Source organism: Pseudochaenichthys georgianus, chromosome 13 (assembly GCF_902827115.2).
Source record: "Pseudochaenichthys georgianus chromosome 13, fPseGeo1.2, whole genome shotgun sequence".
Taxonomy (NCBI): Eukaryota; Metazoa; Chordata; class Actinopteri; order Perciformes; family Channichthyidae; genus Pseudochaenichthys; species Pseudochaenichthys georgianus.
In genome coordinates this window covers 36,384,278-36,402,665 of record NC_047515.1, presented here as the reverse complement: position 1 = coordinate 36,402,665, position 18,388 = coordinate 36,384,278, and the positions used below count along the sequence as shown (strand labels likewise).

The 18,388-nt window shown below is 42.0% G+C and overlaps 2 protein-coding genes across 3 annotated transcripts in view; one reads left to right on the top strand and one right to left on the bottom strand.

Annotated features, from left to right (window-relative positions):
- Positions 1-18,388, top strand: part of sgcg (sarcoglycan, gamma) — a 44,723-nt gene that overhangs the window by 23,190 nt on the left and 3,145 nt on the right. Inside the window, exon 9 of one of the 2 annotated variants that reach the window (XR_004553365.2) lies at positions 17,549-17,626. The exons of the other annotated variant lie outside the window; for it this stretch is intronic. The gene's annotated coding sequence lies outside the window, so the exon portion shown is untranslated. The remainder of the gene's footprint in view (positions 1-17,548; positions 17,627-18,388) is intronic. 2 annotated transcript variants of the gene reach the window in all.
- Positions 2,297-18,388, bottom strand: part of sacs (sacsin molecular chaperone) — a 32,485-nt gene continuing 16,393 nt past the window's right edge. The window contains 9 exon segments of the mRNA XM_034098064.1: positions 2,297-6,867; positions 6,870-10,581; positions 10,583-14,337; positions 14,340-14,445; positions 14,447-14,508; positions 14,511-14,846; positions 14,849-14,966; positions 14,969-15,540; positions 17,507-17,598. Of these exon segments, the coding sequence (XP_033953955.1) occupies positions 3,998-6,867; positions 6,870-10,581; positions 10,583-14,337; positions 14,340-14,445; positions 14,447-14,508; positions 14,511-14,846; positions 14,849-14,966; positions 14,969-15,540; positions 17,507-17,598 (11,623 nt within the window). The 3' untranslated portion in view covers positions 2,297-3,997.

Sequence of the window (18,388 nt, the reverse complement as noted above, 5' to 3'; positions counted from 1 at the left end):
TTATTTATGTCTGTATGACGTTGTTGTGAGTGTGGACGGAGCAGCTACAGGTTAGTTTAGCCTGATGAATCCGATTCAGAAAACACGCATTTTAAAAGCTTTTCGCCTGCCGTCTTGTCTGCAGACTTGTCAAAGCGTTAATTCATGGTTTTTACTAACTGTTATCAGTATGTAGTTACTTCGGCATCACTTTGAAACGTGTATTACAATTAAATCACGGTCAAATATGTTCATTTTGTTGTAGGATTTACATGGAGATACTTCCCGCCCCCTCTCCAGCGCCTCTTGTTTGAATGACCGCATTGACAGGAGCAAACACAGCTGACAGCCGCGGTGAAACTCGAGCGATTAGAGCGATGCGAATATTGGGTGGTCTACCATAGTATTTACATGGAGATAAGCCCTTTAAAAACCATGAGTTAATAAAGCATTAATTCTGTGTTTACTCCTGTCATTCAAACAAGACGCTGGAGAGGGGGCGGGCCGTATCTCCATGTAAATCCTATCGGAATCGGATCCATCAGGCTAAACTAACCTGTAGCTGCTCCGTCCACACTCACAACAACGTCATACAGACATAAATAAACCAGCGACTGTATTCACCATGACATAGACAGTCTGTGGTTTGTACATGTTTAACTTTTGTCCAGTTTCTGAACAGATATGAGGAGCTGTGAGCTCTGAGTGTGTGCTAACAGCTGAGCTAACGGCTGATGTGTTGGGCTAATCACGAAGCGTCATTTCTTGACTGGCAGCAAAAACAACCAATCACAGCAGTGCTTCTCTGGCTGCTCTGTCCAATCACAAACAAGAAGTGTTCTCCCTAAGGAATACCCTTTCCGTCCAATGTGAAATGCTGTTGCGTTTTGTGAAATGCTGTTGCGTTTTGTGAAATGCTGTGGCGTTTTGTGAAATGCTGTGGCGTTTTGTGAAATGCTGCGGCGTTTTGTGAAATGCTGCGGCGTTTTCTGAAATGCTGTGGCGTTTTGTGAAATGCTGCGGCGTTTTGTGAAATGCTGCGGCGTTTTCTGAAATGCTGCGGCGTTTTCTGAAATGCTGCGGCGTTTTGTGAAATGCTGTTGTGTTTTGTGAAATGCTGTGGTGTCTTGCACTTCAGGGCCACCGTACAAAACAAACCAGGGGACATTATAAAGTTGACAGTTGACCAACTTTCTAATCCCTGAACGCCAACAAGCGCTCCGGTCCCATGCCTCACTTTTTAGTGTCCCCATTAAAAGTGTTTCGGGCCTTTGTAGCACGTTTGCACCAGTTGGCTACATTAAGCATGCAGTTATGCTTTTAGCAATATAACAGGTTTTTATTGCAATAAACTGGTCTGAGTTTATTCAGCAACTTCAATCCAGCCAATGTAATGCTAATAACATCTGTAGATTATATGATTCTGAATGGAAAAATAACGGGATTATCTTTTACATAATGTGCATGTCAGATGACATTCGCATCTGTAAAATCAGGAATAAAAAGGGCAATATTTTTAAATGATCCAAATATTCATCAATGAATCTGCATCACTGTTTTTAAAACATTATCTCATTGTGTCGTGTTATCATTGTCAGTATTATGTAGAAGATCATTTTCAGTTTTCTGACATATTTTATAAGTGTGTAATGTGTATTTATTATTTTTGTATGTTGAATAAACTTTGTGCTATTCTTCTACTTTGTGTCTCTCATTCTCATTTACTTTTTTTCTTCTCAAGACTGGTCACTTCTTGTTTGATCAAATCTTATAAACATAAAGGCACCAGAGGACCGGCTGTGTCCTTTTTTAATCTGGACTCTTGTCTTCTGCTGAAGACATAATGTGGAAATGAATAGTTTTGATCAAAGTGTATTGGCTCTCTGGTGCACTCTTGTGGAAAAGTACTGCAGTACCACCAGGATGCATTTAAAAAAAGAAGGTACAAACACCATGGACCAGCAAGTGAGCCATCTTTCTGTCATTGGTTCCCATCTATATTTGGCAAGAATGTGTGGCGTCAAATCCAGTGTTTGCTTAAGTTAAACATGTCGTCATTACGGAGGTGGAAAATGGCCCAAAACATGCTGCGGTTTCAGAAACGAGCTGCATGTTAATACTAGTAATAATAATAATAATAATAATAATAAGTAATAGTATCGGTAATAATTATTCATAGTTATCCTGTAAACCAATGGGGTGTTTTGCTAACCATATACAATTAAAAAGTAATACAAATATACATTTAAAAAGTGCAACATGAACATGTAATGTTTTTAAATGTTTTTAAACATAGGTGCAAAAACGGAGACATTTTATTTATTAAGGGGGATTTATTAGGCCTTATGGCACAGTGTACATCAACATGTATGGTACCAAATGTTCTCCACTGTTTGCTCAAGGAGATATCGGCTGAGTAACCTCAAGCCTGAGGTTTAATAAAATAACAAATACACATTTTAAACGGTTTGAAAATGACATTTACAATTCATGGTCAGTGTGTGTATAGTCCTACTAAAGGTCAAATAAAGCCGATGCTGCAGTAAAAACCCATTAGCACCACAGTTTGGTGCAGCTCCATGTTCCTTGGAAAAGCCAAGGACCAAAAGTTACCTTGTTATGGGTTGTGCCAAAAGAATCACATGGGCTCTTTATTTTAGCATCTTTCCTACAGGTTTACGACTAGTTTAGAGGTTCGATCATTACTGCTCTATCCAAAGCTGAAGATATCGATGCAGACTTGCATAAGTACGGTGGCTGACGGGTGCAAACATGCTACAACGGCCCAAAACACTCAATGTAGGAGAAACATTCTGCACTTCCTTTTCCCTGTTAGCAGAGTTATTCTGTTTCATAATTGTAAGTGTTTTTTCAGTATATTTGAAATGGCTAGGTTAGCTATATGAGCAATAGTATTGAAAGGAATCACGTGATCACATTGTTAAAATAAAGCCAATAAAACACACATTTTAGGTGCTTCTAACAACAGTGACAGTTGTCCAACTTTATAATCCCCGAACATCATCAAGTGCTCTGGTCCCAGCTGTGTGCGTCACTCTTCTAGTGTCTCCTGGTGTTATGGTTTGAGCTTCTTGCAGCGTTTCGTATATGCAGCACTTTTAGTAAACGCTTTGCATGTTTTGTTAAGTTGGTGAAGATGTTTCTTCATTTGTATCGTTTGGAAAATGCAGCGCATTTCTACTAATGGATTTTTGGCCCGTTGTAACGCTTTTGCACCCGTTTGCCGTCATACTATAGGGCCCCAGAAGTGGTTCATAAGAACAGGTAATAATTCAAAACAGTCCCTTAACATTTAACATGGCTATACAAAAAAAAAGGTTTTCCATTCACAGTTGGACTCCCACAAATGTTTGGGGTGACACAAGCGCTCGGCAAGTACTGAGGCGTTTCAAAAAAGTGCTTTGTGACTGGCTGTTACCGAAAAAATGTTAAATCAACCGTGAAGATACAAAAAAGATAATTTACAAACGTAACTGTTATTTCCTTGACATGCTGAGTTCTTGCATGAGGACACGTTGCATGACAGTATTTGACATTTAGAGGTTATGTATTTCTTTCAATACACTCAACTGATTTTCTGTAGCAAGAAAATATATATATATATATATATATTATTTTTATAAAATATAAAGTAAAAAAAGCAGCATATTTGTATCTAACTCAGAGCAAACATAGTCAATGTGGGGACTATAGTAAACAAAACGTATTGCTTAGGCAAATGTATGTACAGCATATGCAGATTTTGTTCACATATTACAGCACATCTAAATTGAGACAGCCTAAATGTTATGGGAGCCATACATGTATTTACGGTGCATAGACCACATCACCACCATCACAGGTAGTAACTTCACATGTACCATAAGCTGCCAGCTGGATACTTCCAATTTTATTCAAAGTGAAACACATGATCGGCATTGCACACAGCCATGGGTGTCCTCCATTCCAGCGAGGATCTATGCATACTGTTGTTTTATTCTCATCTTTGACGACAGGTTTATATTTTTTGCTGAACAAAGGTTTCAAGCTTTATGATAATTCGTGCGGTACATTCCATGACTCTCATTGCCACTTCAGAAGTGAATCTGTCGTTGGGAATCTGAGGAAACGGCAGAAGATCGGGATAGCGAGTTCTCAGGCTATCCACACCATAGCCTTCCAGGATCTGAACATCATTCAAAAGGCCGGTTAACTGAGGGTTGTACTCCTCCACCTTTTGAGCCAGTGCAGTTGGTTTCACATCTTTGTCTGACTTTCCTCTGACTGCGTAGTCGGCAGCTATCAGTGCAAGCTTTGTGGCGAGGTAGCATTTGAAACAGACCCACTCGTTGGCATTTTTATGGAGGTCATTACGAGCAGCAGAGTAGTTTGCTCTTGCTTGCCTCAGCCATCTACGGGCTTCCACTGGGTTTCCAACGGTCTTAAAGGTAGGGGGAACAAAGAAACGGTGGGATTGGGATGAACCTGCATGGCTGGTATAATGTTCCCTGAAGTGCCTTTCTGACTTGTGACTTGTGGCTTCTTGGTTCCAGGATGAATAGAACCTTTGATATGAGGACTTCTCCGACTGGAAGCGGGATGATGTTGTGGAGTAGGACCTCCTAGAAGCTCTCTCTGTATTTTGCTGATCGGTCAAAGTTTGTTTCTCCATCCTGTTTATCTCATTCTGTAAATGCTTGAAGACTTCGGTGGCAACGTCCAAATTCTCTGCATTTTTGTCTGGATGCCACTTGAGATACAATCGGCGGATTATCTTCTTTCTCTCTGTCTCAGGAAGCGTCCAAGCTTGTTCAACTACTGAGGTAACTTCTTTCAGAATCTCAGGAATTGTGTGAAGCTTGATCTTTTTCGGAGACGGTTTTTGAGAAGGTGGTTTGAGGTTTTCCTTACCAGCAAAAACAGGAGAGATTGTTCGTGAACCAGAGGAACGACTGTTTGGGCTTGTAGGAGTTGCACTAGTTTCTTGTGCATTGGTACTCTCTTCTTGCCTTGAAAATTTGTACAAGTCAAGGGAACTGACAACTTTGTACTCGGTGTAACCAATGTCAATCTGGAAGTATTTCCCAAGGAAATGTGTGTTTTCTTCCTCCTTTTCCACTTCTTGAACAATGATGGCATACGTATAGGTAGGCTGGTAGGACCCGTACATGTCTCCACCCTCAGAGTCTACAAGGTAACCCACATACTCTCCTGGGTAAAATACATTCATGGGATCCATGAGGAGTGTGTGATGTATCTCAGCTGGTATTGGGGTTCCAGGAAGGGGAAGCTCAAGTTTTGAAGGCTCTGTAGAGTCATACTTGACCCCAAGGCTGTCCAGCTTTTCTGTGATTCTGTATATATCATTACAGCCCAGCATGGCAATTAGGTAGGATGTGTCAGATATCAAATTGTCTGTAGCAGACTTCAATGTCATTGCCAGTGCCAAGAGAAAATTAATGTCTTTGCTGTCTGAATGTTGGATGTAGAGGTGAATCACAGCTGTGCCATACCTCTTGAGGAAGGCAAGTGTTTCGCTGCGGCTGTGTTGAATGGGGCTACATCCTTTCACTCTTAGTGTTGTCTGGAGTTTCTCAAAACAGGAAACTTTCAACCCTTCACACAGTGCTTTGCAGAGACGTATGGCTTTTTCCTCATTCACAAGGTATGCGTTGTCATTCTCATGTTTCATTATTCTGATTAGTCCTGTGATGAATTGCTCTGAAGACAGCAAGAGCTGTAGGCGGCCTTGAAGTGAGCAAAGAGCTCCAAACTGGCACATTCTTGGAGAATCCTCATCAAGTTGTTCCTCAAGAATGCTACTCAATAGTCTAGGCCTTAGTTTCTGTGGCAGTAGCATGATCAGCTTTGTGTGGAAGGTGTGATCTTTGCCCAGATAGCACTGGCTCATGTCCACAAGCATCTGAACTCCGACGTTACCCTGAATTCTGCTTTTGTAGTGTGGGGCATCATCAAACACCAAGCTATTGGATTTAGCTAATTTACCATCATGACTTGGCATATAAAACATCAACTCTCTGAGACTATCAAGATCTTTGCGAATTTCCACAGGATCATTATGGAGCGCCTTGAACAATCCTGAGACAACCCTTTTCACAGTTCTCATTTCATTTGGGTCAAGCTGCTTGCCTTCTGAGATTCTGAAGATTCGTGACAGCACTTCAACATACTGTTTGGTTGACACGACGTCTTCTGTGCCAAGAAGTTTGAACAGTTGATGGAAGTTACCAAGTTCCAGAGGCAACTTGTACAAGTAGGGTTTGTAGTCGGATTCATGGTCCAAATTAATCACGACTTCTTCAGGTTTCAGCAGTTTCCAGCCATCTTCCATCATGACAAAAGCCACCCCGCGGAGCTGGTAACGGAAGTCTCTTTTATCTGCATTGAGAAACTCGTAGGTGGACTTTAAAACTTTGTTCCTTGTTTTCACCATGTCATCATCAGGATTGGATATATTGCAGATGTTCTTACAGTTGCTTATGACTTTCTCCAAGGGTGGGTCCAAGTTGACGCCTAACATGTTTAGAACTTGGTCGAGTTGTTCCTGTCCAGTGAGAGGGTTCTCCTCCTGGTCCTTTATGCTGGAGGGTGTAGCTTTCTCTGGTAAAATTGGGCATGATGTCCAAAGCAAGTGAATGATATCTGTTGGCTTGAATTTTGGATTGACCTGAGACCCACTGAAACGAATCAGAGGAAGTGAGCCGCTCATCTCTTGGTACTGCGAATGAAGCTTGATGAGTTCTTTGGGCGCTCTCTCTGGACACAGGAATGGTATCATTGAGAGCTCTTTGAGAAAGTTACTCTGGAACAGATCTGTCCTCTCTGTGAAAATGTGGTTCAAGAGAACATCGACAATGTTTTGCACTTTTCTTTGGTCCAGCTCTCTGTTTGGGATTTGATGCTGACCTCTTTTGCAAATTGAAGCACTTGCTGCTGTGATACCTCATGCTTGAGACCAATATTTCTCAGAAAGGTAATCCATGAGGTGAGCAACAGTGTCCCGTTCTTGGGTTTTGAAACTTGCTCAACTTTCTTGAAGAAGTCACTTGGTATGAATGACTTTGCAGGTAGCATGACTTCAAACACCTTCACCGTCTCATCATAGAAAAACTTGGTCGGCCTGAGTCTGTTTGAGTAGTCGTAGATGAACAACAGTCCCTCCAATTTCTCATAGAGCTGATCCTTCATCTCACATGATTCTTCAATTGACAGAAGTCTCTCCTTCAAGTACACAATGTGTTCGACTTTGGCATTATAAGAGAACGTTTCAAACTTTGGCAGGAGATGTTGAAGGTAGATTTCTAAGTCATCAATTGGTTTGCAGCCAAGGAAAGTGTACAATTCTTTAAGCTGTGGATTGTCAAAAAGAAAGGCAAAGGAGGGTGTGTGAGCCCATTTGTCGATGTCCTCAGTGGGAATGCTTTTCTCAAGGACATAGTTTGTCCCATTGTTTGCAATGCTGATGTATCTCCCACTAACTGATTTAAAACATGGGAGGAGTTTCAGGCTTTGTGCATCTTGTTGTGTGAGGTTAGCTAAGTTGCAGTTGAAATACAACAGAAGAGCCTCAAAGTCCTTGTCAGTCAGATTTGCTGTTTTGAATGCAGACGTCTGGATCATGTACTCTACAGCCTTTAACACACTTGTAGGATTTTCAATGCTTGCTGTGTGCTGTGCCAGAAAAGGCATGATGGGGTTCTCTTTGACGCAGATTTTGTTCACTGCAAGCTGAATGCACCCTGCTTTCATTAGGGTGTGAAAGACTTTGTCATTTTGGCCATGTGGAAATATGGCTATGTTAATCAAACCCAGAGGTAGAAGCACATCATGCTCAGGGACGACCATTTTTTCTCTTGCCAAGAATTTGATCCCAGGCAGAAGAGCCCATTCTTTCAGTATGTCCAGCACCATGTCAAAACTGGGTTTGATGTCCACCTGATCTTCCTTAACAGCAATATTCTCACTGATGAAGTTCCACACATTCTTCAGCCAAGACTCACTTGTAAAGTTGTCTCTCCACTTAACAGGGATCCTTGTTCGATACTCTCTTGGAAGAACCGACCCAAGTAGTTCCGCAAAGCAGCTGATGTCAAAGATCTTTGCAGCTCCTGCCTTCAAAAGGATGTTGCTGTACTTGATGTACAGTGTATTCATGAACAGTTCTTTCCTTGATGTGATTAGCTCATGATGTGTCGTCAGGAACTTTGGTCTCTTGGAATCAAAGACCTGAAGCATCGTGTCCATTGTCAACAGCAGAGGCAAACCCTCAATGGTGACTTTGTCCACTTCTATGTCCTTGAAGCAGTAGTCAACTAGAAGCTTTACGTTATGAACTAGCTTGTAGTTGGACTGTTGGAGACGGCAGGGGAGCTTTCCCACGTGGCAGGATGTGTCTGGCAGTGAGAAAGTGTGGAGAAAGCTGCGAACATCCTCTGGTGTTACATAACTGACTGGGATCCCTGCGTCTTCCAGACAGAAGTAGAGGTTTGCTGTTTCGTCGCAGCTGTGTACCAGGTTGAAACCAATATCCAGGAGCAAGGTTTTGAGCCTGTAGACAATTTCAGCCACAGACTTCCTTGAGGTCATGTTGTACTCTGTGTTTTTTAAGTACTGAAGCTCATCTTGAAGCAGATTATCAAAAAAGGCTCTTCCTTTGTTTGCATTGGATGTATTCACCCATGAAATGTAAATGACAGAGTGCAGGTCAGAGTTCTCCATGTGCGCTGCTCTGACGACAGGAAGCAAACGCCTCTTGTCAGCATGGATACAGTTGTACACTGCTTTAACCAGGCAATACCAGTCTGGCTGTATATCAACTCTGTTGACTGGGAAGAAGAACAGATATTTCCGCAAAGTATCTTTAACAGCATGAAGCGGTGTGCCTTGTAGTACAGTCATGGTGGAATCAGGACCTGGGAAGTATTTACGCTTAAGCTGAATCAGCAGTTCCACACAGGCCGGGGCTATAAGTGATGTCATCAAATTGTTGTTCCAGTCGCTTCTTACGCCCACTCCGTTGTCATCTCGCCATAGGTTTCTTCTAGCGGAGTCTAGGGCAAAATGGCCATTGACATGAAAAGGTAAGCCGGTCTCCAGTGAGAGGGGCAGAAAGCAGAAGGCTCTGTGAGGTTTTTTGTAGTTGTGGCTGAGACATGCAGCGACACCTCCACGGGGAAACAGTGTGATGTCTTCATTTTTGTGAGCTGAGATCACACTTTTTGAGACATTTTCAATGTTAGGGAAGCCAGAGCGGTTGCAAATCATCCACGTGGTCACATTTCCATCATTATCCTCTATGTCCATTGTATAGGTTATCTGTTGGACTGGGATAGCAGTGAGCTGCTTCTTTTTGGTCACACTGTCAATGACTGATGCATGAAATTGTTTGCGTTTGAGCCGATCTCCATCTGTTATGTTGGCCGTCACAGAATAGAGCACTTTTAGTTTTCCAGATGCATCATCAACTTCACAGATAGATATTTTCTCCATGTGGTTGAGGAACATCAGAAGCTCTGCACCATCGGTTTTGAGCTTATCCAGAAGGTTTTGCACCATTCTGTCTGAAGCTGGAACAGAACTGATCTCTGACGTTTTTGTCATGTTCTTAGAGCGGATGGGGAACCTGAACATTGTGCTGCGTTCTAACTTAAAATGGACTCCCAAGTAAAGACTAAGAACATCTGAAAACTGAGATCTGAAGTCAGAATCCAGGTCTCTGAACATTCTTCCAGGACTCACAGATGTAGCCCCAGGTGCATACTGTGCATGTGGATCAAAGATGCACAGAATGTCATTGTTTGAGATAAAGGACGGGCAGTCAGTGATGTGATACACAGAGTTGAATCCTATTCCATATTGACCAGTTTTGCCTGGATTCGCCTCTTTTGTCCCTTTTCCAAGGTTCTGGATACCTCTTACATCATCCTCTGTGAAAGGCTGGTTGTTATATACACAGAGAGCGGGGCCTTGCATTGGGATCCATTTATCATCAAATATTCTGTCGGAGGGGTGTGTCCTTGGATCAAAAACAAAGTAAATTTCAGTGGCTTTGGCATCATCTGCATTTTGAAGCAGCTCTTTAAGCATTTCTTTCTCTGATGGATATGCATTGAGAATGCTTTTTATTCTGCTTGTGAGTGTTTCTTTCTGTCCAAACTCACTCCCCAGTTGGGTGAAGCACACATTTGAAGCATACCTCTCCAAGGCTTTGTGACGTTTTGGGACTGCTCCTAATTTCACAGCGACCTCTCTTGGAATATCCCCATGACAGTATTTCACTGAAGTGTCTCTGACTTTGATCCAAGGGCAGTCATTGTAACATAGCGATTCTGATGGCTGCAATGTCAGATGTAAGTCAGGTAACAGAATTCCACCATGGTTGGCTTGGCAGTATTCTTGGTTCTTGTCTCTTATCAAGCTCCATATTCCTTCGCTAATTATTCTGCGACATAACTGGAAGTTCTCCTCTGTGAGCACCCTTCTTCCACATTCTTGCTTCACAGTTTCAAGAACTGTTGAGAAGTCCATGACTGTGAAGCTCGGCTGTACCCCAACATTTTCAAAGAGCTCACGACAGCTGTTTTCTGTATTTGTTAGGGAGCTGGTAAAGATGTGGAGCTGCATCAAAATTCAAGTGGAATGCAACTTTGGAGGGATTGACATATGTGTTCTCCACAAGGATGGAATTGAACTCTTTCAGTTCCTCGGTTATTTTTCCTTTTGATTCCTCATCCTGTAGCATTTCCTCATGAAGAAACTTGTAACATGCATTTGTTATGTTTTCTTGGTACAGTGTGACACCATCAAATGATTGTGACAGTTTCTTTAGTTGACTGATTACCAGGCTAACTGAGGGCTTTCTTATCAGACCAAGGCAGTCTTTCACAGCCAATGACATTGCACCGCAACCTTTGAAAGATGGAGAATTCTCATTCAAGATTGGCTTCATCAGACACACTGTTTCCTGATGTTCAGTTGTGAAGAGTTCTTTAGCAGAGAACATTGTTATTGGGGAATAGTCGTTCCCATGCCATGGCAGTGAGAAGCCTGCAGGTCTTGACAGGAATGGAAGGAACTTGGTGTCATGTAGCTTCTCAAAGAGCTCAGCAGCTCCTGGATCGCTCATCTTCAGTTTCTCATCGATGAGACTTAGTATTATACTGCTACGTAAGCATGCAGCTGTATGATCATTTTCATTAAGATCAATAACGGATTGAGCGCGTTCAATCAGGTCCTCCCATGACAGATCATCTTTGACCATGCCCAACTGAACGAGCTTCACCAAACACACAGGGTTAAGGTAGTCTTTAGAGGTCCCTTCAGGAAATCTTCCATCCTCACTGTTGTACAGCTTAGCAACTCTTCCCTCGGGGTGAATGAGCCTTGAAGGTAAAACCAGTTCCTTATTGGGGCCAGAGCATGGGATACACGGAGTCACCCTGAGGATTGATGCAAAGTCTTCAAGTTTTTCATTTAGGACATGATGCATCAGGGGATCTCTAAGCTCTTCGTCAATTTCCTGGATGTGAGGAAAAAATACGTCTGAAAAGAACTGCTTCTCTGTCAGGGTGTTTTCCATCAACCTTCCTTTACATCCAGCATCATCAAATCCCTCCTTCACCCAGTCAGGCAGCTCAACTGCACAGAGGTCTTGGGAGCCACTCTTCTTGAGGTATTTCAAGAATATCTTGAAAGCAGCAGGACCAATGTCTGGCCTACAGAGTAAGGCGTCATCAAGGAACCTGACAAATTTGATCGACACCCAGGTATTGCCATCTGAGAAAACCTTTGCATGCTCACTGTCACCCCCTTTGGCTAATTCTTGGTAGACACCTTGGCTGACCAGTGTGAAGTCATCGTGCACCTGACTTGGATCTGGCCATGCTGCGTAATAGTTGTAGTTGAGCAGTTCTCCACTTTCAGTCATTGCACGTAGCATTGTGAGTGCTGCTAAATACGCCTGGACAATAACGTGTCTCATGAACACAGAATTCCACTGTCCCTTGGTGTCTGTCTTCCAGATCTCTTTGCGGTTGGAAGTCACAGCAAAGCAGCCGTTAATGTGGACTGGTAAGCCTGTTTTGATTCTGAGGGGTAAGTAACAAAACACCTCTCCGATTGGTGCGTTATTTGTCTTCACTGTCCATCTGCGGTTTTCTTCCTCTGCGAGCAGAACAGCTACTCCTCCACAAGGCACTAGTCCAAGTCTTTTTCCGCTATCACTTAGGGCAAACTTGAGAGCCTCAGTTACATCCATGCATGAGCAAATGAGCCAGTTGGTGACTTCAACTACCTTTGGGGGCATTTCATCTGTAAGTCTTCTTGACTGAACACCTTTCGCAGCCATTTCAAAGTACTGATTTGGATCTTCCTCTGGACCTCTGAACAATGGCGAATGGAGATCGACAATGCGTTTGAACACGTTATGAAACTCCTCCACCAAAACGCGTATGATGCACCCAGACTTTGGAACATCAGCTGGTACCCTGTTGGTGCTTGCTACCTTCTTCATAAGCTTTGCTGCAGATTTTAGGATGCTCAGAGGTCCGTATGAGGATTTGGACGACCACACACTTTTGTTGATGGAAACAACATCTTGTGCTCCTGCTGGACTTGGTTCCTCATATTTCAGATATTTTAAGACCATACTTCCAACATGCTGAGTAAACAGAATGAATCGATGGCCACATATGCTGAACTCATCAACCAGGGAATAGATGTCAGTGGTGTTGTAGTACAGACTACTGATTTCACTTACTGCGGCTTCCTGCTCTGTTCTGAACGGTAGTCTGAACAGTGTGCCGTTGTACTTGTATGGGGAGTCCTGAGCTAGAGGAAGCTGGCAATTGAAGACATTAATGAAAGGTTTGAACTGGTTGGGGAATTTTCTCAGCCTTTTCTGCTGCTTGCTCCAGTTGATTTTGATACCTGGATTAGACTTGTCTCTGATGTGCTTGGTGATGTGATTGATGTTTGGATCAAACATGATCATGAACTCCCTGCTCATTATGATGGGGATGTCAGTGATGTGATAAACTGAGTTGAAGCCCAGGCCAAACTTGCCCACTTTGTCCGCCTCACATCTCTTTACTGATCCACCTAACCGTGTGATGTTCAGAAAGTCAGTGTCAGAGAACACAGAGCTGTTGAACGACCACAACGAGGGTCCGTGGCAAACAACCATGCCAGGGTCAAGGAGATTCTCTCGAATGTCAATGTTTTTTCTCATATCAATGAGGAAACTGCACTCTGTGGCACTTGCATCATCAGCATTCTGGAGGAGCTCTTTAAAAATGTCTGCTACAGATGGATATTCCTCCAAGATGTTCTTTATCCTCACTGTTAGAGGTTCTCGTTGGCCTGATTGTTCAAAGCCAAGGTTCTCCGGGTTTATCAACCTTGTGCTCAAACATGGCACCTTCAGCCACTCTGCAGTTTTCATGGGGATGTCGTCATGCACTAGTACAATAGGCTCTGTTGCATCTTCAAGTAAGTCATTCAAGTCGTCAACCTTGATATCACAGTAGGTGCATTCGTGAATGGGCCTCATCGCTAATTTGCTTGGGTCCTTGTAACAAAGAATCGGCACATGCATGTTAATATCTACAGGTATCTGATTGTTGTTCAGCCATCTCAGGATGTTGACCAAAAGTAGGATATCATGTTGGCTTTCCTCCTTGGTAATCTCTCCTTCACATCTTTGTCGGATGGTGCTGATGACTTCAAACACATGGCTTGACTTAACCTCCTCAACTGAACCACAGAACTTGAACAGCTTGTGAAACTTTCTGATTGTCTTTGGCAGGGAGTACAGGTAGGGCTGCAAGTCAAGGTCAAGGAGGGGCTTTAGGACTGTCTGGCCCGGAGATGAGAATGTCTTCCCGGTCCACACCCAATCAAAAGTCAGTGACTTCATCGCCTCTCTAGCGTCTTCCAGGTGAGCCTGCATGAAACCGTATATCTCAAACAAGATCTGCTGGAATTGATACCAATCCTCTGTGGTGAATGCTTGGGATTTATGCCAGTCGTTCACTGCTTGTAGGTGCTGTAGTACTTGATCAACTTGTGGCTCTACAGTTAGTTTCAGGGCCTTTTTCATACCTGCAGATGTGTGTTCAACCACTGCTACTGAAGAGCCCACAAGCACTGCTTGGGACAAGTCACACATCTCTGACAAAGAGCTGATATTCAGAGTATCTCCAACCCAAGCAAGGGATTTAGGGTAAGTAAGAGGTCTTTCTTTGCAGACAGGTACCCATTTCAGTTTTAGCAAAGATGCCTGAGCATCAGCTGATTTCACCAGCTTTGTTTGTCTGTTAAGTATTTGCAGGAGTGTTTCGCCTTTTTGATTATGGAGTCCCACTCAGGCTCTCCTTGGTGCTTTGTAGTCCCTCTATCTTCTTTGCTACTTTGGAGTACATCTTTTTCAGTAAGCTGTACCTCATTTTCTTAGTCCCAGTTGTCTGAGTGAATGAAGAATATCAAGAGGACGTGAATGTACTTGTGGGAAACCTGGTTTTTCTCTTCCATGTAGAACAGATTCTGTAGAATCTCCAGCTCAGGATCGAAAAGCTCTGAGGCTTTGACAGGCTTTCCAGAAGATGACTGAATACATTTCAGAGCAGAAAGCCATCCAATCACAGCTGAGTTTTTCATTTTTAGAACGCCAGATGTTTAAGTGCCCACAGCATGATTGTGGGTTATTCCATCTTGTGTGTAGAACCCCTTCTCAATATCCCTAATAATCATCTTCAGACATTCTGTCGTCTTCACTTGTTCTACATTCAGCAGCTTGATGAGGCGGATTGATTCCTCGTCGCAGCAACCCACAAGGTTCATGGATAATTCACATCTGGTGGATACTTGGCTCTGTGATGTAAAGCTCGAGCTCCTCTCAGTGATGTAAATGAAGAGTTACCTCCAGAGCAGGTCCCCACTTTCTCAAAAAATTGAAAGCTCAAGCAGAGGTATGCTTTTCCCTTTCTGTAATGTCAGACAGTCCTGCAAGGAAGTTCCTGAGTGCAATCTTTCCTTCGAGCGGAGTAGAAGCAACTTGGCTGGATAATCGTTGTGTTGGCAATCTACCCATAATTGCAGAAGCATACCAGGAGAGGAAGGGTGGATGTAATTCTTTAGTAGGGGGGTGCTGCAAAGATGAATCCAGCTTTTTCATCACTACTCCTCCAAGCTTTTCCATGATGTCAAGAAGGTTTTCAGAGAGCAGCGATTCTTCCTCATCCACAAGGATTATAGGGGAAGGAGTTTTGAGACGTAGGAGCTTCAATGTTTCAACGCTTTCCTCAAGTGGCACAAGTGGGATCAAAGGCATGTCCTCAAAAGTACTTAAGTCATCAGCAAAATGGATGTATAGATGCTTCCAAATCATCTTCAGCCAGGAAACTGTTGGATGTTTAAGCTCTCTGTTTCCAGGTTCCCATTGGACGATAAAGTCTCGACCTGGCCAGGCTGTTGATAGGATCTCCTTGATGAGTCGAGACGATCGTTCAGTGTTCAGCACTTGTAGTTGAGTGCAGGGTCTTCCTATTCAAATAGCAAGGGGAAAATGAAATTAGCCTCAGTTAATATAGAAGAAGTTAATGTTAACTATGAAAGCAGACACAATATAGGTTTGTTGTTGTTATTTACGGAGCCCCCTAGGGGACATGGAGAAGAAGAAAAAAAATGATTTGAAAAAAATATATATATGTTTTGCGAGATCTCGCAAAACTTTTCGTTTAGCTCAATGTACTTCCTGGTCAGTTTGGCTGCTATGGCAACACAGAAACCACAACAATGGAGCGGTTCATCGATTTTACTTTGAGGCTTGGCCTTAAATATAAAACATAACATCAGTGCTTTGACAATAAGTGAAGACACCTCAAGAGAACACTCAGAGCGAGGGGACATGCACGTCCCTCTGAGCTGAGTTATTGACAGATTAGAATTTCGCGGATCGATAACTCATGAACATAACGTTGTAAAAATACAAACAACATGACTTTACAATCATAGCCAGGTAGACAACGAGCTACGGAGTCATTTTTATCATAAACAGTTCGATACGCGGTGTCATCCGAGCTAAACATCAAGAATGGGTCACAATCTGCAGCTTGAGGAGGGACAAACTGCAACGGGGTTTGCGAGATCTCGCAAAGTATTGCGAGATCTCGCAAAGGGGTTTTGCGATATTTCGCAAAACATGTTGTTTTTTTTTGTTCAAATAATTTCTTCTTCTTCTCCATGTCCACTAGGGGGCTCCGTAGTTTTCTGACTTATTTTTCCGGAATTATTACTTTTTTCTCAGTTTTCAGACTTTTTGCAGAACTCGACTTTTTCAGAATTCGGGCTTCAATCTTAGGTCTAAAAAAGAAATTCACATTTGGTCAGATCTAAAAAAAAAAAAGTTCCCTAATCCTTCTCCGTAGCATTCCTCAAAGACATAAATAACTAGGATTACACAGCAAGTCATTCAATAAACAAGTGAGTCGTGAGTTTTTTCTGACTGCAGTTATCATGCTGCTCTTTAGCAGTCATGTATTAGCTCTTCAGAAAAAAGGTTCAATATTTGGCACACTTTGACAGACTGTACCTACCTGAGCACCCCCAAAGATATTGTTGCACTGAAATAAAAAAAGGGACACATTTTCAGATTTAGGGGATGAGATTTATTTTCTCCTTCTTGTGTAAAAAAAAACCTTTTTAGGATCTCATACACTAAATAGGTATTGTAATGATGAGACAGCATAGTTGGTAAAACACAGTAGGACATTTCAGCATGTCCGGAATAAATTAATTTAGGGCTTTGAAAAGTTAGGGTTAGGGTTAGAAAAAAAGCTGTTGTGGACGGTGAGGAAGAGAGACTGACATTGGCTTAATCTCAAATAGCTGTTAAAGCGACTGACAGCCGATCAGCTGCTGCTGTCATCACAAAAGTTGCTAACGTGGCGCTTCCGAGGAAAGGGCGTTTCATTGCACTTAAAACCACATTACATTTTTCCTCTCTTTTCTTGAGTGAGGGAAACGTTGATGCAAGTTAAGCAACATGGGATGCAGCTATGGCATGATAGAGAATCTATGGTTATTATCTCGTTGCCCTTTTGTAATAATCATGTACGGCAGTGAGAGCAAACAGGATCTGATCTTGTGCAGCAAAAAAACCAGCTCTTCCATGAATCAGCATCTTCCCTCTCTCTCTCCCTTTCATGGCGCATTAGCAGTGCTTTAATGCACTGCTGGCATTGCAGGAGAGTAAGGTGACCTTGTGTTTCTACAACATGGCTGCACCCGCAGTGTCATCACAGGGACATGTTATAAATGTCATACCTTGCACAGTGCTTTAAGTCATCTTTAAATATACATACGCTCTACTGCCAGATCCTTGTATTAAGATTACAAATAAATTAGTCAAATAATTTACAGTTAAAAAGTCTCCTGGTCACTGTTTGGGATAAAGGTTATTCATGCATACATGTTTTTATGTAGGACAGATTACATGTGAATTACTGACCTCTGCTTTTGGCTGCTTTTTTCAAAATGTCCATTACTGAAGGTTTGATGCTCTCCAGGAGGAAGCGACCCTCTAGTCCGGGATACAGAGAGCTGAGGATAAAGCAAAAGGAACAAATAAGTATGAATCTTTTACAAACCTGTGTATGTTTGTGTTTTAATTTTGAATAATGTACAGATGCTCGATTGATTTAATGGATTAAGTAATTTGATTTAAAATGATCGCTGACTTAAATAACACAAGTAATACAGGATTCACACTTCTATCAGCTCTGGTATATAAATAAAGGCAAAATGTACATGTTGACTTGGATTTATATTGCAAACTGATCCTCTAGGCCAGTGATTCTCAAATGGGGGTACGCGGACCCCTGGGGGTACGTTGGGGTACTGCAGGGGGTACGTGAGATTTTTTATTTTTTTTTACAAAAAAGGTTAATTAAAAAAATAATCTTAGTAAATAACTTAAATAGAAAACACAATTGTATATAAAACATTCCTAGAACCACCAAGGGGGTCCTCATATAAACATGTCAAATGTGTGTATTGTATTTGATAGTTTTTCACAATAAAATATTACTTAAATTGAAAAACTCCTTGGAAAAATCTGTTTTATAAAAGTGTTATGTTATTTTTTTTCATGCATAAAATGAAAATATCCTTAGTTTGTTGTAATGCATACCACGAAGGAGTTAATACATCACACAAGATGATAGTTTTTCACAATAAAATATTACTTAAATTGAAAAACTCCTTGGAAAAATCTGTTTTATAAAAGTGTTATGTTATTTTTTTTCATGCATAAAATGAAAATATCCTTAGTTTGTTGTAATGCATACCACGAAGGAGTTAATACATCACACACTGAGGGAACTTCACTATA